We start from the raw sequence: 22,140 nt of genomic DNA on the forward strand, positions 1-22,140 counted from the left end.
ACAAAAACTATCAAAGTTAATAGAAACCTGTTGATTGACCACAGTAGAAAGTGGATCGAGCCTTAGTCCATGTGCATTTAGCCTTTTCCCTCAGTCATGCATCACAATCCAGATTATTACAAATCTCATTTGTAAATTTGTAATACTACAAATTGAAATGACGTGTGAAGGTTCCTTTAAAGAACAATCAAAGCTGTGCAATGATGTTGTCTTTAAAGTAGTGGTGGAGGCTGACAATAAATGTGGATGGAAAGGTTGTACTCTATCCAAAAAGTGCAAACACAAGCTCTAAACAAAATCCGTATGTGCCTCTTGGAGGTGCATGTGTCAATGACACTAAGCCACAAAATGCTTTACATTAAAATAACTTTAAGGACCAGGTTAAGCTCTAAAAACTCCAGGGTAATTCAGAGTTAATCACCACAGCTAGTCTTTAATATGGTCAGATGGTAGAACGTGTATGAAATGCATTGCTTGAAGGAACTAGTAGCACCTTATCTAGACTATGAATTCCATCCAGATTCAAGATGCTGTTTCAGTTTAAACATTCAAAAGGCTGTTGGCTGTGTTTTAGCTTTCTAGGGCTAAAGTCAAGCTCTTCACATTATTTTAATATATTTTCTTCAGCTTAATTTCCTGTGTTTTCTTATATAGTTGCATAAAAAATTGCCTATCAATTGTCCAGAAACTCTGAAGGGCTCATAAAATACTTTCTAGGTTGCTCTAGTTTAATTCCTGCTCTCAAGTTAAAATATTATATGAATCCACCAATCACTCTCCCACCAAGGAAACAAATTAAATGAAGCTTTGGTGCATTCTGAATCCTCTCTGAAATCTCTTTGAAGGTCTTGGAAATTATCTTAGAAAAATTCTGAGCAGCTTATCCTATCCTATTATGTCAGTCCAAAGAGTTGAAGTTCTGTCATCCATGTGGGAAGATATGTATTTTTTCAATGCATTTTGGATGCTGATATACAGATAGATGTTTTTAATTTTTTTATGGCAAAAAAAGCAGAATGGAAATAAGCAATAACCTCAATCTGGCTGTGATAGCAAACATTCCTTGTTAAGATAGTGACAAAGGCAAATCACAAACCAAATCAAATTATCTAAGCACAAATCAATAGGAAAAAATTAGACAACTCAATGTAATGCCTGTACCATTACATTTCTAAACCAAATTTACTTGCAAATAAATAATTATTTTTAAATATCTGACAACCAGCCATTGTTGGAACTCTCACGTGCTGATATGAGAAGGGTAGATGGTTGCAAGAAGATTTGTATGGAGAATGGAAGAGCTGGGCAGTATCCCTTCCTCCGTCCCAAAAATACTCATGAATGGAAAGGTAAGAAGACTAGAACTGAGAGCCTGGGAGCTCTGGTGTTTGAGTTGGATAGAACCCAAAGCCTCTTCACTAACTTGTTTAATGTATGTGCATTCTGCAATGGAAAAATCACTCCATTAGAGCATTCCAACAGCCAACAGGGTTGAAGATTTTGGTTGTAATTCAGTGCAAGATGTGCTGCACTACACACATATTCTGTATTTACTTATAAAATGTCTGTCAGGTCAACAGGTGCTGTACATGCCCTGCATCTTGCAATGCTGAGTCTTAATCTACACTGCAGAGTGAAGAGTGTCACCTTGACTAGCTCAGTTACTGAATGAAGGTAGCATTGAGCTCATGTACATTTTTCCTGCTTCTTCAGCGAGTTTTGCAGTGCAGTGAGTTCTGCACTGTTCCAGGACCTAAAATAGCTAGTTCAAAGGTTCAGGTATTACTGGGTCATGATACAGTCTACCATGCAGACAGAGGCTCACTTATTTTTAGGTGATGTTTACAGTCCACTGTTGTGAGATACCTCATCTGGTATATCTTTAGACTAGCTATGTATATAGGTGCCACCTGGCATTTCTGTATTTAAAGAGAAAAGTGGTTTGAATTTGAGAAAGAAAAACCATAGTACCAAAGGATTTTAAACTTAAACATGCTACTAATAATGAATGTTCTTGGAAGGCAGTGTGTTTAGTCATGTGTTTAGCAAGCTTAAAAAAACACTGGAGCCAGATGGGCTGATTCATACATCATCACTGCAGAAAGCAGAATGCAAATAACCCTTGAAATCACAGGAGACTCCTGGTTCTCTTTTGCCTAACATTGTTAAAGATTCAATTAGGGGAAAAACAGATCTTAGTGGGACTCACATTTTTAATGAGATAGTGCACAGCTAGCAATGTAATGGCCCATCATTTGTAGCAGATTGATTACAAATAGACTTTAGGAGCAGCTAAAAGAAGATAATAGGTCACAATTCAAGAAAGGCTCGTTCTGATAACTGTCCACATTTATCAGTTTAAACATGGAGTACAAAATTCCAGCTGAAGACTATGAATAGGAAGAACTTAATTTGATAAAATGGATATGAGAGTTTACACTGAGCCTTATTCTTCCTTACTAGATAATTGTAGAATGTTTTAAAATCTTCATAGATATCATGACATTTACAAGCTCATGAAGAGAAAAAAGCCAAATCAGTTCATTGCCAAGGAGCACTTGAAGCAAAACCAATCAATCTAGAAGCATTTATGTTTCTATAGTAAATAAGATACAGATATACTAAAAAATAATAGAAAAAGTTCCTGACTGCAAATGCCAATTATTGAGTAAGACTTCTGTGGTCTAACTTAAACTATCAAAAAGTAAGTATCCAGTTTTCCTGGATAATGTTTCCTCAATAATCTGTGGAGAGTGACAGGCATCTCCAGGGAAAAAAAGTCTTCTCATTCTAGGTGACAGGATGAATCACTTTCATGTTTCCAACAGCTGTAAAGGGTATCTAGATTATTGTTTTCCCAACTGAAGCTTAGATTAGCTGGAAAAACAGACAAGATTTTGGGCACACCAGGACACTAGTCCTTCTTTTGATCTGGTAACAAAGGAGGGGTTTGTGTTCCCAGCACCTTACTATTTTACTAAGTTCTAGTTGGCTAAAGAAAGCATTTTGCCTTAGAAATTTTCTTTCTTACATAGTACACCATTATAGAGAAAACTCCAATCATCAGCTGAATGTTCCAGCTCCAAAGAGTTGGATTTAAAATTGAATGAGCTTAATCTCATCCTAAGACACAAAAACAGCATCACAGCATCAGATAGTTATAAGCTTGAAATGTTTCTTCCTTGTCACTGGTTAAAAAAGGATTCTAGATACCTAGATCAGATATTGATATACATATCTGATAGTGTATATAATTGTCAGGGCAGATGAATCCAACCCAAAATTGATGTGTGAATGCCATTTCTTATCCAGTAAGTGCAGTGAACACATCCATCCCACTTGAACAGCAACCTTCTTCTTCACTCTTATCCCTCGGCCATTGTGCACTTACTGCCTCCTGCTGACAGATTTTGCTCAGGGAACAGCTGCTTTCCTCAGACAATTAAACTCTCTGGAGAAAGTCAAACAAAACCCCTTTCTATGATGCTGCATAAATACTCTTTTATAAATGGAAATGTGGGGTGCCACTAAGACAGACATTAAGGGAAAAGCTCCAGTCAAATCTACCAGCCATTAGGCCATGTCAGGAATGCTGGAATAGGCTCATGAAAGATCCTGCTTAGTCTTTTTCATACAGTGGCTCTTAATAATGAGCATATAATAAATGTCCAGTCTGGATATTTACTATATTTACTAATTTACTATACAGTATCCAATTGGATTTATATAGTCATAAACTTCCACAGCACTTCTTCTATGATTTACAACAGTCTCTACTAATTATGAAGCTATGCCTGGACCTCAGATGTAAAAGGTGAACATTAACAGACTGGTTGTACAGTGACACCATACAAAGGCACATTTGCCAAACAATTTTTAATTGCTTGTTAATAGAAAGCCATTGAAAATAACTGTACATTTTGGTCTGCATTTATGAAAAGCACCAAAACCAGAAACCAAGGAAGTTTGTGGAATGTTGTTTTATTGTGATAAGAATTTAGAGATAAGGAGTCTGGAATGGACAGTTGATGAAACAACTGCTACTTTCTGCCTGGATTGTAGGGGATTGGACTTGGTAGCTTACCTGATCCCAAAAAATCTGTACTTCTGATTTCCTAAACAGAAAACACCACGGGAAATACTGTAACTTACTGTAGGACAAGCCTCTCATGACCAAAATGGATACAGGAGGATGTTTACTTCACAGAAGTTTTCCAGCACAGATATTTAGTTTTGTTATTACTCAGCATATTAAATAACTATTTCAGAAAGGGCTATTTGTCACTAATAGGAATTACCTGGGCATCGTGGGCAGCACAGCTGTGGTACATGCACAGGGGAAGCACAGTGTAGACTTGGGCATCTTATTCTGCTGCACAAAACATTTCCATTCTGCAGATGGAACATAGTACATAGCATTTTAATGAAATGCACTGTCTTACAGTTTTCTGCGTTTTCTATTCTACACCCAAACATTTTTTTTTTAAATGCCTTTTTACAACATTCTGGTTTCACTCATACCGAGATATGCCCAGATACTTCCACTGCCTTTGAATTTATGCTGAAGGTCAGAAATCTTTGACAATCTTAAAATTGGAGGAAGTATCTACAAATGGATAGCAACAATCTCCATCTCTCTTTTTCTTTCCATTTTGTCTTTTTCTTTTGAGCAGATTATGCTTAGGAATTGCATTTCCAAAACTAAGATATGGATAAATATGGTCTCTGAGATATCCCCTACTGAGAGTTAGTTCAAGGCCACAAGAGATAATAGCATCTGTAATTGTTCCTGGAAACTGTGGAGTCTTTTGTTTCCATTTTATTGCTTTCCCAGTAGACAAAACCCCACAGATTGTAAGTAGCCATTTTTCTAAGAAATATGAGTTAAGTCTTGGGAATAGGGTTCATTATTCATGTCATTAACATAATATTCTATTTGACCACATCTAAGTTTGATTTATAATTAAAACACAGGGAATTTTCATTCTCCAGTGTCTGTAACCAAAAAAGACTATCCATTTTAAATTCCCATTTCCCATCCATAATTCATCCTCTTAATTCACCTCTGAGTTGCTCATGTTTATAACAAGAAAGATCTTTCATCATGAACATTGATATTAAGTTATGACTGTAATTTTAGGTGGTGTCAGGACTAAAAGCACTTTATTTTCATATGCCTTCTGGAGCACTGAAATGTTCTACATGAATGTGCAGACAGCAGATGTATAGGCCTTTCTAGTCATCTCTTTCAAAATAAATCATTGACAAATATCTGCAGACCACAGGCTGGAATCCTACTGTTTGATCATTGTTAGCCACAAAATACAGTTGTGCATCTGCTTTGGAAAGAGACACTAAAAATGATTATCACCATGTGTTTGCAATAAGAACTGAAATTAAATATACTGATTTCGTAGAAGAGGAGAAAATTTTAGACTCTAGGATCTTCACAGAATAGTGACTATCCCTGGTCTGCACAGCTGCTTGCCCAGCAGACATGGGAGCCTGTGAAGTACTTCTGTAGAAGAAAGGCTGGCACTGCCTGCTGACCTGGCTCTATGTTGCTGACTTGACCTGTTCTATGACCTCAGTCTTTCTCAAGTCCTGCAGAATCTCCCGAGGTGAATGTTTACTTCTGTGCATGGTCAGCTGTGATAAAATTCTGCGGGCCAACTTTGCTGCTCCACACTGCCAGTCAGACTCTACTGTCTGCCACACAACAGAGCTGTTTTAAATGATCTTGTGCTTACTGATCTTATGCCTACATTCACAGTGATATTTGAGAGAACAGCCCCACTAACCAGAGCAGGGCTCAAGCCCTGGTCAGTCTCTCTAAGCCAAGGCCAAGGTCACATTTCTCCATCAGGTGCCAAAGAGTGTTGATGCATCTCTCTCCCCGAGCTGGGCTATCAGTGCTGATTGTGGAGAGAAGTCATTTAGCCTGAGGTCTGAAGATATGATTACAAACACAAGCAAAAGCAAAAAAAATGCTGTATTTTAGAGAGGAAAATAATGATCTGACAAATTGTGAGTGCTCAATTTTAGGCAGTAACAGTCAACAGGCTCCACTATGAACTAGGTGGAAGGAGGGGTTGTAAAAGGAAGGAGGAACAGGGTGAGAATAATGAATTATGTTTAGTTTTATTCTGTTTAAGTATGTAAATTATAGCTTGTAAAAATACCATACTATATACACACAGAAAAAAGGAAAGCTTTATTTTTATTTTTTTTAAATGCCAGGCTGAATAATTTGGCCTCTGTTTAGTTAATTTGCCTCGACTCTTTCTTAAAAATCAGAAGCGTGTGTGCTCGGGATGAACAGACAGACAGCAGACTGTGGAGCATAGATCTCTGACTTCTGCCTGACCAGTGTGACTTGTTTTGTGCAGACATCATGTGGATCACAATGTCTGTGGCCAGCAAAGACATTTTGATACACTGGACATAAAGACCCCTGTGGATTTTTTGGCCTTTCTCTGCAGTGAGGGAATCAGTTGCTGCATCAGACTCTCTACAGATCATTTGCCTACCTGCCAGGGAATCATACATGGTTTACGCTTAGATCTCTCTTACTTGCTATCTGTGACACACTTTACTTTCATCTTTTATGCTGTTATATTTGGTTTATGGTCTGTGCTTCTGCTATATCATGAAATATATTCTAATGCCTTTATTTTGTTAAAATTATAAATTGTTGAGGGTTTCCTGAAGGAAACTTCCTGAAACTGATGAAGCTTCAGTAGTTTTTATGGTAAGTCAATAGCATGATTTTGGCCAGGACAAAGTTCAAACGAGTGTTTGGATGCTGCAGTTGTAATTTGGAATCTTCCTTCTAGACAACAAGAGTCACATCCAAGAGATCCCTCAGCATCCTCACTGCTGAAATTATCCTGGTTACATTTTGCACCCTCATGGTACATCAAAGGTAAAACATAGCAAACAAGGGAGTGCAATCCACTTCGGAGCTGCATGTATTGGGAACTACCATAAGCAGTTTCCTTCTTTACTAAATCTGCTGGCATAAACTATCACTTTGTCTTCCACACCAAAGTTAAAAAATGAAACAGTCTCTGTTCTTTGAGGCTCGTAGTGTGTGGGTGTGCCTGGGTTCCAGCAATGCTTTTGTCTAGAGGAGTTGAGCAAGCACTTTCCCATCCCTCCAAACTAACATCTCTCTAAAAATCATCAAGCATTTATATGTATACAGATCTCTAGGATTTCCAGTTAATTTTTCCCCCACCCAAGACACATTTTTTCAGTGACTTACTGAGTGTTTTACTCCACACAAACTCTGAGGGAGTTTTCAACTTTGGATACACATCCACAGAAGTTGAGTTGAAACTCCTTTTTGCTCTAAACAAAGACTTTTTCTTTCCTTCCTACTACATTGTTTTTTCTCTCACAGCTGCATTCTGCAGCTAAACTTGTGGGACTACTGTTCGTGCAGTTCTGCACTGAATTGTAGTAGCAGATCCCCTCAGAGCAAATGCTGCACAGAGACCCAATATTTTACACTTGCAGGGAGGGGAAAGAGCAAGGAATACTTTATTTTGCATTAAATATAGCAGAAAGAACTCAGCATCTGGAGTGTCTCGTGTTAGTGATTAAGGTCCCTTATTGTTTCTTTTAAAGTACTTTAACAAATATAAACTACCCTCATTTTTGTGCCTCCTCTCAGCTGTATATGACATACTATGGGGATCTCTGACTGCTGTGTTTTTGCATCAGCCATCAACTGATGGGAGCCCTTTCATGTTCTATCTAATTCTCTCTAACCCCCATAACATTTTCTCATCTTTCATCATCTCATTCTTCTTTGACTGACTTTTACTAACAGTGATATCTATGCCTGCTCCTTTCAGCACTTTAGGGCAGAAGATGCTTTGACTGGAAGATGTTGGCACTGTACATAGATCAAAGTACCAAATTCAGGTTCAGCATAATCATCCATATTTGTGGAAATGCAAGGATTATACTTAGGTATAAGTATAGTGGGGCTTGATCGGTCAAGATGTCATACCCAGCATCACAAAGCTTCTAGCTAATTAAGGAGTTGTTTTGTCTATGCTATGCAAGTATTTTTTGCCAGTACTGGCCTTCTCTGCTAATATTTTCCTTTCACTAGGATCACCTGCCTCTATTTCCTGCAGCATGACCAGGGCCAACTCATGAAAATAGGTTTGGGTTTTTCAAATTGTAGCTACATCAGAAAGGATTCTAGTCAATGAAGCAAGTAGGAGTTGTAGAACCAATAACTCAGCAGTCCTACCTCTGAGCAAAGACAATTAATGCAGTAAACAAGGCCATAGGGTTCTAGATAAGGATGCCATCTTTCTCCTACATGGTACTTCTTATCTTGAAACACACAGTATGTATCTGAATCTGTAAAACAGTAAAGAATTGAAAGAACTATGAATGAAAATTTCCACTCCATGTTTCCAAAGTATATTTAGATGTGCAGAGTTTTCTGTAAACTACTTTTTTCTTTTCCTGAAGAATTACATAACAGAAAGACACTTAATTCCACATGCTGTTTTTTCTAACCGCCCAAACCAAAATAAATGACATGGCCTCCCATTTTTCCAAAATTGCAACTCCTGAAATGATGATAGAATGGCTTTCATTTGTTTTTTTTTTTATTTATCCTTTCACCTGTTTAGGTAAGAAAATTTAAGTGCCTGATCACTCAGAAAAGCTTATAGAAAACAAAACCTCTTCACTGCAAAACCATGGCAATTGGTCCAACTCAGGAAAATCCCAGGTTCTGCTGCAGAGAGATGTTGAAATAATTCATGCATCAGCTTTCAAAATATTTTAAGATCTTTTGTTCACTAAGCACTTCTGATCTTGCAGTTGCAGATTGACAGATATCCATATGCCTGTCAGATATTATTGTCCTGTCCCTTCCTATCACGTTATGGTTTCATATTGAAACCTTAAATCTTTACAATACCACAGTATAGGTGATACTTCAGGATATCTTAACAAAATACCCATCTTCCTTGTGATAATCCAAGCCAGGGACAGTCTTCACATTTACAGGGCTAGAAGAAAGTAGCTGGAGCTAGGAAGTGTTAGTAGAAACTGTGATCAGTTTTCCCTTTACACAGAAGCATGACAAACAAAACACAGGATATAAAAAAGAAGACAACTGGAGTTTGGTAATTTCTCACACTCTTCTTTCTTTGAACGTGGTTTTCCTGTGAGTGAGTTCAATGGGGCAGAGGGCCTTTCTGGAACTCACCCTCTTTTGTTTTCCCCCAATCTACTTCCTTGGAAGCAGAAGCTGCTGAGACTGAGGCTAAAAATTTTAATGACTTCTCAAGGGCAAATAATGTCTTTTGCAAGAAGGAGGCCAAAACCCAACCTATGCAGGCAGGGAGAGCATTCCAGAGACCTAGTAACAAGGCTGAAGCAGTCAATAATGCCTAGACTTATTTGGGTAGCTATTCCTCCTTACCATGATTTCTGAAATGTGTTAACATCTCCCATGGATGACAGGCTTTGCAGAAATGCTCCCTTTCTTTTGTTTGTATTCTTTTCAATTCTTCTCATCAAGTTTTTGACAGTTTTTTTTAAGAGAGAGACTCAATTTTCTCAAAGGACATACCTAATCCAGTTCATATGAGGTTGTTTTTACAACACAACAGAACAGTCTTGGACAAGTTTTACACTAGCTAAAAACTTCAGCACAATAGTCTTTCACATGGGACAGATCCAGATAATCTGTCAGATGTTTACAGAGGTTACTAAATAGAATTAAGCACATTCTTGACTTAGGATATTTGAAATAAAACAGATTCTCCACTGATGTGTTATGTTCTTTATGATGCACTATAACCTGTACAGCTTGAGGAAAATGATCCCTAAATGTGGGTGTGACCTGATTCTACTAAATACAGGATTAGAAGGAGGAAAAATGTATGAAGGTTTAGGACACTATTTTCTGAACCACATCTGAAAATAGAAGGAAAATGTCCAATTTACGTGAATGTGACAACTTTGTTTGAAGTCTACTTACCTTTTACTTGTTCTAGTTTACCTCCATCTATGAAAAGGAGACAGACCACACCAAAAAAGATAAAATTAAAATCCTCCAATATCCACTTTCTTTTCATCTTTATTGTCAAAAAGAAAAGAATGAGCCTCCAAGGAGAGAATATTGAGCTGTTAGGGAAAAAAAAATTAAATTAATTAAAGCAAAATCTTGTAAGATACTCTATTTTATCCAGCACACAGAAATCTTAAAATGCCAGAACAAAAAAAAAATAAATAAAAATGTCTGTATCATGCATCTTCCTTTCATGGAAACAGCTTTGCCTTCAGATAATTTAATTTTTGGAAAAGGGGCCACATTCCTATTCATGAAAGCTGAAAACTGGGTATTCCTTCTAAAAATGTCCTTCTTTTATTTCAAAGCAACCTGGCAAGATTCTAAGCAATCTAAATTCTGAAAAGTTCTCTTTCCCAAGATACTAGTTTGGGATATGTTCTTGTAGGGCATCACTTTTAGATGTATCTTTTGTTCAGTTGGAACATGTTTGCTTCATCCTAAAGTTAACCTTGGGTGTTCCTGCACTGTGGAAATCCCTGTTCAGGGTGAGCCACTGGCCCTGCTGCAGCTAGTGGGAGTTTTCCTCACTACATCTAATAGGCTTCCACCACTATTCAGCTCGCCCCTTCGCCCCTCTTTCAACCACTATTGTTCTGGTATTGTGTATAATTAATTTTTCTACAGTTAACCCTTTTGCTGCCTTGATAGCTGAGAGCAGAATGGGGGAATGACTTGTCATCTTCATTCCGGTAGATCTTTAATGTCAAAATTCTGCATGTGGGGCAAAGCTTAATGTATTCTTCCCTGTGTGGTACAGAGCTGGTATTTTACTTGCTGCATGTGCCATTCTGTTTATCTTTTTCTGGGTTTTAACATGTGACTTATTTTATGGAAATAATTAACTAATTAACTAAAGTAGGTTTTTTAATACAGACAACTTAAGTTTCTACTATTTTGATGCTCCAGTGTTTATGAGCATTCATTACAAAAGTGTTATCTTCCAAGAGTGCACTTGTCCATAACTTCTAATGTTGGAAAGATCTGGGTGTGATTTTAAAAGTCTTGATATAGACTCACTATTATTTTACAGAAGTTTAAAAAACACAAGAGTCACTATTGGAAAAATGAACAGTCTGTTTTGTAAACTAATTTGGCCTCTTCAGATTTCATGTAAATAACAGAATGGTATGTGAATATGTTCAAATTCACAGATAATCAAGGCAAAAATAATAATTTATATATGCATAAGTAAAGCAGTGAATAACTTAACAGTAAGTTAAGAAGCCTTTAAAATTAACATCTTCCTATTAAGATTGTTGAGATCTAGGATACTATAACAAAGGGCATGTGATCTGATTTTACCAGCGGCTTCATTGCCTTCACTGTTCAAGAATTCTCTGCATTCCCAAACCACAACCACAATGGACATCTTCCTTAACTAACTATACCTGTGCCACTACTTTGTATGCAGTAAGCTCATTCAAAACAATACAAATTGCCTCTGAAAATGTTAAAAAAAAGACATTCTTTAAAGCACACTCCCTAATCAGTAACAAAACATAACTTTCCACTTATTTTGCAAGTTTAGAATAATGTTTCAATTTCAGAAGAAGAGTTTAAGTAATTTTTTCTTTTCAACATATTCAAATCACATAGGACATTTTTTAAGCCAGACATCCTTTTAAAAACCTGTTTAACATTAAATGATTAAATGATTTAGTGCCAGGACATCATGCATGCATTGAGAACAACAGTAGCACATAACTGGGTTTAGCAGAAATGCAAATGTTTAATTATTTCAGCCTTTGTAGGGATTGCTTAAGCAAACAATAATTATAAATGGTGCACAATTATCCTTTGTACAGCACCTTATCTGTTAGCTAGGTTAGTTGGAATAGAAAGGCTCAGAAATCCACCCATTTTAAATGTCAGGTCTTCAAAAGGAAGAACATTATAAAACATGGGCTGCTTGTTCTCAGAAATGCTGCACACTAATGTGAGATGGAGGAATTAATAACAGAAATGGGATGGAGACTTTTGATGTCTTTCCTAATTCTCTTTAATTTCTGTATTGTTGTTACTCCAAATATAAACACATACTTTGCACTATTAGCACACTCCCTTTATTTCCCCAAAGGGCAATGTCCTAAAAATATTCCTGGATTTAAATAATCTCAGTTAGTATTAACCTGTTAATTATTAGAGTATTTTCTCTGTAGTAGAAACAAGTGAAGTGATCCACATCTTACATTAATTACTTAGTGAAATAAAGCAGATGGGGCTCTGCTTAACGCCTCCCCCTCCAAAGAGCCCGGTTTGGTAACTACAAGAGGCAGTGTCCGGCCTCGCCACGTTTTACGATTAGTGAAAAAAAACCCTGCAAAATCCAAAAATGGCAGTGCCGAGGGCAGCTGGCAGAGGCTGCGAGGCGCGGGGCTGCGGTGATGCAGCGGCGGGGACAGCTCATCCCCGACGGCCGCGCTCCCCTCCATCACCCGCTGCGCGAACCCTCTCCCTCCACTCTTCCCGAGACTTTATCGCTGCGGCGCCTCCGCCCGCTGCCGTCGGGAGGCGGCTGTAGGAAGGAGGGTCTCCCGCTGCGCCGTGGCCGCAGGCTCCCGGCTCTCGGCGCTCTGACTGAACAGCTGCCTCTTGGTCTCCGGCCCGGGGAGCGCCCGCAGCGCCGCCCGGGGCCGGGAGGGGAGCTCGGTTCGGGGCTGCCCCCTGCCCGGGGCCGAGCCAGGTGCCGGCGCTGCCCCCGATGATGCGGCGGGACACCGACCGGCGAAACGAGACAGACGCCCGGGAGGCGTCAAGTCCCCGCGCTGGGCTGTCTGTGCTGCGGCCTCGGTCGTAGCTCCGGCAGCGGGACCGCGCCTTTCCGAGGCGTCGTGTCGGACAGCAAAACTCACAAACCTGGGGCAGGGCTGGAGGCTCCGCTCCACGAACAGCGTTCGGGCTGGGGCAACCGCGCGGCTAACCGCTCCGCTCCGCCGGGGTACGGGGGGGTCCGGCCAGGCGGTTCCGCTGCTCACTCACGTTGCCATAATCTTCTCCTGCGGCTTCTAGATGTCGCCTTCGATTCGGTGGGGCGGGGGGGGACGGGGACGACAAGCAGGGGACGGACGGGGTCCTGCCGCCGCCAGCCCTCGACCCCCGACTGACGGACAGGAGCGGAGAGGGAGGGATCCGCTACGCCCGAGCTGCGGGCCGCTGAGGGGTGGGCGCTCCGGAAGGTGGTCTGGGGCACCTGCCACCGCCTCCTGCCCCGGTGGAGAGCGCAGCGAGGCCCCGCGGCCGGAGGATGCTCGGCGGCGGGTCCCGACCCGCAGCCCCCCCCGGCAGCGAGCGGCAGAGGGAGGCGGGGTGAGCAGGTCCGCCTCCGCCCCGGACCCCTCCTCGCCCGCGCCCCGCGCCCGTCGCCGGGCACAGCGGCGTGACTGACACGACCGGGGTGGAGCCGCTCCGCCATGGGGTGCCGCGGAGCGGGGCGGCACCGGACACGGGGCTCAGACCCCGCCCGCCTTTCGGGCTGCCTTCCCGCCCGCAGAGCCAGCTTCAGAACGCGGGACCTGCACCCGGGCGGTGGAGTCGTGCTCCGGTGCCTTCAAACGAGCCGCGGGTTGAGTGACCGTCTTCACTTTTCCTCCGCGGGAACAGAGCCCCAAGGGTAGCTTTCTTGGAGAGCGGATTCCACACTGAAATGGCTCTTTAATGGGCTTCTCCTAGATGGGATGCCCCCCGAAGTAGACCCGACGGAGTTAGCATCCACTGGGATCTGGCAGACACCTTCTGCTGATACCTTCTGGTCTGACTTACTGTGTTAGAATGTTTCAAAGTCACATTGAGATTCTGGTGTAACTAAATTAAACCCATGACTCATTATATGCTTGGTCAAACATTCTTTTTCTGTCTACTTGTAGCCCCTGTAAGTGAACTCTTGACAAATGATCTGAGAAAAAGGGTGAGATAAGAAAAGACATCATGTGGAGAAACAAATTACAACCTATTCCCCCTAGTTTGGGACCAGGGTGTTTGGGAAGAGCTGCTGGGATTTCATACATCTCTCAGGTTTAGTAGATATTTTCAGAAGGCTGAAAATCGAGCAGAACTTTCATTTCTTCCATTGTACCTTAGCTGGACAAAACACTGAAGGTACAATGTATAGTGAAATGTTATACTAGCATCAGGAAAGGATAGATGAGTTACTAAGGCTTTTTGTAGTTTGACTTTATGAGTAACCAAGGCTGTGTGTCAGTCAAATGCAACTAATGCAACAAATGCAACTTTTAATATTAAATAATGAAAAGAGAAAGTTCTGGAGCTAAGCATTTTGAAAACACTGCTCCATGCCTTCTTCTGTGTCACTCTGCCACTCTGTCTTGCTGTGCACAGGCAGTAATCCATGTTCATAAGGAAAAACGGTTGCTTAAAGCTCTTCGTCCCCAGTGAAATGCCTACGGCTGCATGCTGATAGTATTGGAAGAGCCACTGTATGAAACAGGGATAGGAAAATGGAGAAAGAAATGGTAATTCTGCATCAGAAGTATGATTGTAACTTGCACAGGAGAGCAGAGAACTTGCACTGTGCAAGTTCCAGTCCCACAGAGGGATATCCATGCTCATGCAGAGTTAAGCATATGCATGTGCTTCTAAATTGTGGGGCTGTGGTAATGTTGTTCCTTTAAGTGTTGTGCTGGGTTAGACTGTGCAGGCTCAGCCTGTGAGATAAATTGCATATGAATAACATAGACACATGTGACTGAACTGACCCTATTGCAAAACTTTGTGAGTAGGAATCCACAGGTCTTTGTAGACAGGCTTAATAGTTTGGGTTGATAGCAGCTATGTGACTTTAGTAAATGCACTTTTTGGCCTGGGCAGAGCTATTTTTACTGCAGATTTACTACATCATCCAGATCAATCCACCCAACACAGCTACCCAACTGTGTCAGTGTTCTCTAGACAGCATTTATTCCATGTATTGTCTTCTCTGTGCTGACACAAAGTCCAGAGTGTGTAAAGACAACAGTAACTGTTGCAGTACTCTTTATGTCTACTCAGTGTAGTAGCACTGAGAAGTGAAGTGAAATATTTTCTATAGGCTGTGTGACCTGAATTCTTTAGCAGAGGGATTATTTTAAAATAAATTCCTTATTTGCCCTAAAGAGTGCTTTGGGAAAGTTACTATAGATGCCATATACTACATTCTGTAAGACTGGTGCAGAAGATGCTGCTGTCTGATGGTCTCTGGAGATACTAATTCAGGTACAAGACCTTTGTTGAATATTTGAACTGTAGTTATTTTCCCACTCTGGCAGATTTAGGTTGTAGAGAATTGGCTGAAAGAGCCTTTCTCTCAAGTGAGGTTTTGGGACTCAATGAACTGGCAACTTGGTGGAAACCCAGACTTCCAAGGACAGGCTACTCTAGTCTGACTCCCGGTCCTCGTCCTGCTGCTCAAGCTGTTCATCAGTTGCTGGGACATCCCTGAGGGCTTCTGACTGAAGATGCAGTCTGGCATCTCTTTTGGTCACATACAACGGCTGCATCTGTTTCTTGTCCTTATCTTCCCATGGCAAAGTGCTGCAGCAAGGATTGCCCTTGTTAGGCCAAAGGATAACGTGGCACATGCTGGACAATGTGGATGAATTGAATGCTCACAGGTGGCCTCTTCGTGAGTGACCCTTCTGAGCTGGCAAGGTTTGCCATTGTCCCTGGATCGTGGTAGTGCTACACCTATGCTCAAACTGTTCTCCCAGCTCTGGCCAAGTCTCACCAAGAAGTACAAGGCCAAGCCACTACTTTATGTGTTGCCACAGCCTGTTATGCTTTGCGTTATCTCACATCTAACCCATCCCCCATGGTAGGGGCTTGTTTTACCCCCTTAGACCACAGCACTGACGACTTAGCAAACCCCTTGCTCTGTGCTCTTGCTCAGCAGTGGGCTGTTACTGCAGCTTGTGAAGTTGAGAGCTGCAGCACATGTGTGACACAGAGAGCCCTGGAGAAACATCAGGTCCACAGTTGTTACCCTTCATGCTGCCAAGCAGAACTCACAGCTTGAATATGCTCTGCAAAAGAGTTGCAAAGAGAAATGCTCCCAATAGTGAGCATTAAAGACTGAAGGATGCCCCAAGTTTTTAAAAGCACCGAGATTTATCTATGCAATTCTCATTAAACATAATGGAAATTAAGCAGATAAATAATGTGACACTGCCAGTAGAAGTACATGTCCCTGTGCTGTGCCTCACAGTGACTGAGCAGCATGTACGTATCCTGCTATTATTTTTCAGTTCTTACGAGGGGAAAAAATAAAACAGGCTAAAAGCTAGGTTTTTTGACAGTGTTTTTTAGCCAATGCTAGCTTGTTTACACATCATGTGGACTTTTCTTACTTGGAACAGACTGAGCTCTGAGAGATATTAGGCACACGACACAACACCCCTATTTTTTTCCTTCTGTTTATCTATGGTCAAATTTTCACTCTAAAAATGTATGAAAGGAAATTCTTAGTGTAATGAATTCTTTTGGCTTTTGCATTCCCATAAATTCAGTGAAGCCCTTTGGAAAAGGTATCTTAAGATGCTAACAATTATTCCCAGGATTTAATAAAATCTCTAAATTACTTTTTGTGGCTTGGACCAGACCCCCAGTTATCATACTGGGAATACAAGCTGGATGTTCACCCAGTAGGCTTCACATATACCGTTCAACAAAAAAGGCTTCAGGCGTGCATGATTTTGTGATTATGGCATATGATGGTCATGAGCATTCTCCACCCTCCTATTTTTTCTGTAGCATGGGCTTCATTCAGTGTGTTGTCACTCCTCTACCACTAGAAATTAATTTATTTCCCAGTGAGACAGATGGATGTAGTGAGCCTGAGATTTCAATTCATTTTGCTAAACAACAGCAGCATTATGTAAAATGTCAAACTGCAGCCCAATACCTCATTACTTTGTTGTGGATTTATTCAGATGGGAGTAAAGAGTAGCTGAAAGTCTTTCATTACCCTGTCAAAAAATGCAAATAAAATATATCTCTTTACATTTTACTTCCAAATACACAAGTGAAAGAGACTCACAAAACCTGTCAGCAGCAATGAAAATGCAGGAGAAGGGAACCACACAATGTTTAATTCCATTCTAGAGTAAATGACACTTTGCTAGGTGGGGTAGAATAAATATATGCACTCAGAGGTGAGGCCCCCTGAATTTTTGAAATGTTCCTCATTTCCTCAAAGTGTTCATCTGCAGATATTTCTAATCTAATCTAATCTAATCTAATCTAATCTAATCTAATCTAATCTAATCTAATCTACTACTCTACTCTAATCCAATCTATCCCAGATATTTATAAGATACCTATTACCACCACAGTATGTGTGCAGCTGTAATTATGATCCTATAATTCTTTTTCATATCTGTCATGTCAGAAACTTCAAGACAATTTATAGGAATATGAATTTCTTTGGTATATTCATGAGATGCATGAATAGCAAGTTTAATTCTTCAGTCCAAACTTTCATCTATAATTCCTGTATGGAGAGTGTTTTGTGGGCAGGAAGCATAATTAGTGCTTCCAGCAAAGTGCAAATATTTACAATATGCAACAGCATCTCAGTGACTATTTTCAGCAATTGAAAAGCAACATCAAAGAATCTGTATAAGTGATTATTTCTGAGTTTTGGGGTCAGCTTTACCTTTATTGTTTTTTCACTACCACAAATTCTTGAAAACAGCAGAAGGTGGCATAGTTCACATGAAAACAACATATGTTCATTCTTGCCATTGCAACTGTTGATTAGAATCACACTTGGTAAAAATTTTCAGGAGTTTAAAAGACTCCCAGTGATTTGCTCTTAGTCCTGCTATGTGCAAGAAATGCTGGTGGAACAAATCTTACAGATTAATCGTACCATGTGTGATAGATTGGCATTTAAGAAACAAAGAGAAACACCTAAGGAAGTTAAAGCTGCTGGAGGCTGACAGGAGTTTTTCTCCTGGCCAATAACTGGCCATTTCTGAGAATTGACAGTAGTTCTGACCATTGAAAAGTGGGATCAACCTGTGAACACCACCGTAAGACCTAAGCCCAGAAATTTCTTTGTCTCTTTGGTTTCTGGCTTTGAAAGGTAGCAGAACTCCAGCTGGCTCCTGTCCCCTGCCCAGGCCATGCGGCCCAGGCGGGGGCTGGGCTGGGCCTGCTGCGGTCCCTGGGTAGGAGATGGGGCCTGCAGGGTTTCCCCCGGGCCCAGGCTGGGCCAGGCTCTGCTGCAGCTTCCCAGGAAGCTTCCGGGGTGGCTGGAGCTTTTCCCAGGGCCTCGGCTCTAGGTGCCGCTGAGCTGAAACCTGTGGCTTGAGAAAGATTTTAACCCTTTTACCACCCAGATGGGACTTGCAGATTTAATCCTTTTTCCAGGAAGAAGGCAAGAAAGAATGATCAACAGGTAAAGAGACAACATAAACTATCGAAGACAGTGAAATAAGAAATTAAGCTTCAGATGGGGGAGAGAAATAAGGAGATGCTTTAATAAGCTGCAATATTCTTTTGCTAAAACTATGGAGATGGACAATAGTGTTCTGAAAAAACTTTAATTCATGAAAGAGTATTTTGGGGGGAATGGAGTATTTCAAAGTGTGGATCTAAGCAAATGGTGAAGTAGTTGTGATCTATGAGACAATGGAACAGAAAAAGAGAAGTAATAGTTGTTGAAAATTTGTGGCCCTTAAGAGGCAAAGAGAAAATTTCTATTTCCAGAGAGGCTCACAGAGACAGATGAAGGGAACTTTTGCCTTTGAATGACTCATCCTTAAAATGACACCCCTGGACTTACGACCCATAACACACCTTAGAGTTGTGTGAAATGGGAGGAAAGGACTGATGACAGATTTTTCCAGGCAGCTGGCATGAGAGAAATAAAAATCATGAAAAAAATGGTTTTCTTGTGAAAAACTCCATAAATTGGCAGAAAAGAACTTCTTTTTCTCTACAAAGACTGATGAAAAGACTATAGCAAAATTCAGACTGTTTTAACCACCAGGGTTTTTTTTTTGTCTCTGTGTTGTCATGTGAACAAGAGAATGGTTGGGTAGTGGGGGAAAAGAGTTTCTGGAGGTTTCATTCTGGTCTTTTATTCTTGTAGTTTTGTTAAAAAACTTTCTTTATTCCTTTTAAGTTTTATACTTCTAATTTTGCTCTTCTTCTAATCTATATCTCACAACAAGAAATGAGTACGTTTTTCTAGTGATTTTTTAGCAAATGCTTTAAAACCATGACACCATGATAAAGATCCACTTGCTGAGGCATTTCTTTACAGCTGGCATCCACCAGATAAACCCAGTAAGTCCTCTCTCCCAATGCATAACAGAAGGAGTTAAGGCAGGCTGAATGAGGCTCCAATTGCAATTCAAGTATACTTTTATAAAGTGTGATTAGTGCTGCTAATCTCACCTTGTTAAGCAAAAGACAGTATCTACATTACTGAACACCTCAGGTCTTATGTAATTCTTTTGCCAGAAATTTGCTGGTGTGAGAGTGCTTTTGAAACCCATTAGTAAAACAACTTGCCAAATGATTGGACTCTTCTCTAGGTAGAACAAAGTCAAATATGTGCCAGCATGGAGCCAGAGCCTGCCAGGGGTTGAGGACTTGCAAATCCCATTGCTACCAGTGAGGACTGAGGACACAAAGTCGATCGTGTAACTGAGGTCATTTGTAAAAAGAACTAATAGCTCTGGAGCTGTCTTTCCCATCAATAATGGTGTACATAACAATGGTGTGTACTTACTCATAACAAACCCTAACGTGTTGACCTGCACTAAATTGTGATGCCAGCCTGCTTGATTCTGACTGCAGAATTAGGAAAATCCAAGCTGGCCTCTGCCTCAGTGTCTGACTGTCTGTGAGGGCACTCACCAGCACTGAGTTAGGCCAGAGGGGGACGCCACTCATTTCTCTCGGCTAATTCATAAAGCCAGTCTTGAACGTTCTTTGGTGAAAGAAGATGGTGATCCTTTCACATGAAGAAAATTGTAGAGAGACAGGAAAAATAACTGAGCTGTGTCAAAAACAAGGAATTTTCAACAGAAGATGGGAACAGTGGAAATGTCCAAGAGGATAATGGTGAAATTAGAAATGGCTCTTTGAGAATAACCAGCTACAGAATAAAGTTTAAAGTGAGGAAAGGGGGGACTTCACTTCATCATTAAAAACATCAGTTTAAAATACATGGAGAAAAACAAACAGTGAAGACACTGTTGCTAGTGGGCTGGCTTTTAAAGTATTAATGGAACATCACAGAAAAAGAGTTTATTTTATTCTTTTCTTTTATCCCAGCTCCCTGCTTTCAAGGTTCTTGTGTGAACATGAAGCAGTTTGCAAGGCTGTGAAATTATCAGACCTGGACCAGTGCCAGTACAAACCAATTTATTGGAGTCCAGCAATTAACTACATCCTAGAAAGCTTGATTAATTGTGGCACTGCTCAGCAGGGAACATTGAGAAAAAAAAATCATGACACTCTATGACTGTCTGTTCCATATACCAATTTACATTATATGTAAAGAAAAGTTTCTTATTTGTAAATACCCTTACTTTATTCTTTTGCATCATGTAGAAAGAATAATTACAATGCCATGTGAGAAAATGCTTGTTGGCTATGAAGATGGCTCTCTGGATAATAATTTCATAGTAGCTGTTATCCTGTTACATATTTTTTGCTACTGAATTAATATCTCATTGTAGCCCCAACAGGATATGTTATTTTAAAACATTATTTCATTAAGCTTCTCTCTGGAAAGAGATACTGGGAATACAGTACTTCTCTGTTTCCTTCTATTTCTTCAAATATGGATGTGTGCAAGAAAGATGAGTGGTAGTTGTTCTGAATTATTTAGGATAGAAAAGCAGCATACAAATAGTTGGGCTGAGAAGCAATTTAGCAAGGCAGAGTATGTTGACTGAAATGAGATCCTGGAGTCTGAGAAGACAGATATTATGAGAAGCAACTACGAAGTGTAATTTAGGTGTTAGCTGATTTTGTTATGATAGTATTAACAAATAGTGTCCATATTGTTTTATTGTAAGGCTTATAGTAAAAGTCTATGCATAAGGCAGAATTAAAAAAATTTCATTCCCAGATGTCTTTGTGGCACATGAATCACCTTTAGTATAGATAACTGAGAAGAAAATAAATATTCTAGCTCAGTGTAATGTACCACTGCAGCATATTGTAATGGGTAGTACAAAACACTGGATCTGATTCATCTTAGTTCTCCTTACTCAGTGGTTAGAACTGGGGAAAAAGCTGTTTAAAGATAAGGAACTGTGGTAAAAGAATTGTCATCCCTGCCCAGTGACAAGGAAAAGAAAGATACATGAAAATATTTTTACCTTTTCAACAATATTTTGTATTCTAATCTGCATCCAACCATGACACTGTCACATTCTTGGATTTAAAAAGTGCAATCCACAGACAGGGCTAAATCACATTAGGCAGCAGTATTAACAGAGCCTGGGCATGCAGAACATCCCAGCAAGCTTCTAGCTGGGGCTGTGGGGTGATTTGGGACATTCAATGAGGTAGGAAGGGCTGTCTCCTCTAATTTCACTGTATTTACTGGGGATTTAATGTATTTTTTTAAAGATATTTGCAGTGGAAATCAGTTTGTTGGAGGTCATCTAATTGAATCTACAGCCCTGGCAACCCTTCACAAAGGCTGCCAGGAATGACTGAGTTGCTAACGCTTAACTGTGATACCCAGCAGGGGTCCTCCACAGGCCTGAATACAGTAAATTATGTTATTTTTCTAAATATTAGTGACTCAGCTGTCTCTGCTTGTGCAGAGTTGCCAGGGTCACAGATACAATCAGACAGATCCTCCCTCCCCCCGCCCCCATCCTTTCTAAGAGATGGGGAGAATCTTTTCAATATTGCATTGAATAATCCTGAAGTGAAGGGTTCTCACAGGCTGTGCTGCTTCTCCAGGGTGGGTACATAAGGTCTCCCTGGTTTGAGAGGTGCCAGGGGCCAGGCAGGGCCTGGGGGGAGCACTGCTGTATGTAAGCAGCCTCCCAGATCTG

The 22,140-nt window shown here is 40.5% G+C and overlaps 1 protein-coding gene across 4 annotated transcripts in view; it reads right to left on the minus strand.

Annotated features, from left to right (window-relative positions):
* The window catches only part of CHRDL1 (chordin like 1), a 63,849-nt gene that overhangs the window by 23,454 nt on the left and 18,255 nt on the right, over positions 1–22,140 (minus strand). For 3 of the 4 annotated variants that reach the window (XM_088062693.1, XM_088062694.1, XM_088062692.1), the window contains exons 1-4: positions 12,971–13,454; positions 10,022–10,167; positions 8,270–8,382; positions 4,299–4,392 (exon numbers count right to left, since the gene is read on the minus strand). In XM_088062693.1, coding sequence (XP_087918819.1) covers positions 4,299–4,392; positions 8,270–8,382; positions 10,022–10,118 — 304 coding nt within the window. In that variant the 5' untranslated portion in view covers positions 10,119–10,167; positions 12,971–13,454. Of the gene's footprint in view, positions 1–4,298; positions 4,393–8,269; positions 8,383–10,021; positions 10,168–12,970; positions 13,455–22,140 lie in introns of those variants that run through there. The other variant, XM_005530024.3, reaches the window with a different exon arrangement.

Source organism: Pseudopodoces humilis, chromosome 15, assembly GCF_049639895.1.
Source record: "Pseudopodoces humilis isolate 2021_Gansu_Grassland_sample_001 chromosome 15, ASM4963989v1, whole genome shotgun sequence".
Classification (NCBI taxonomy): Eukaryota; Metazoa; Chordata; class Aves; order Passeriformes; family Paridae; genus Pseudopodoces; species Pseudopodoces humilis.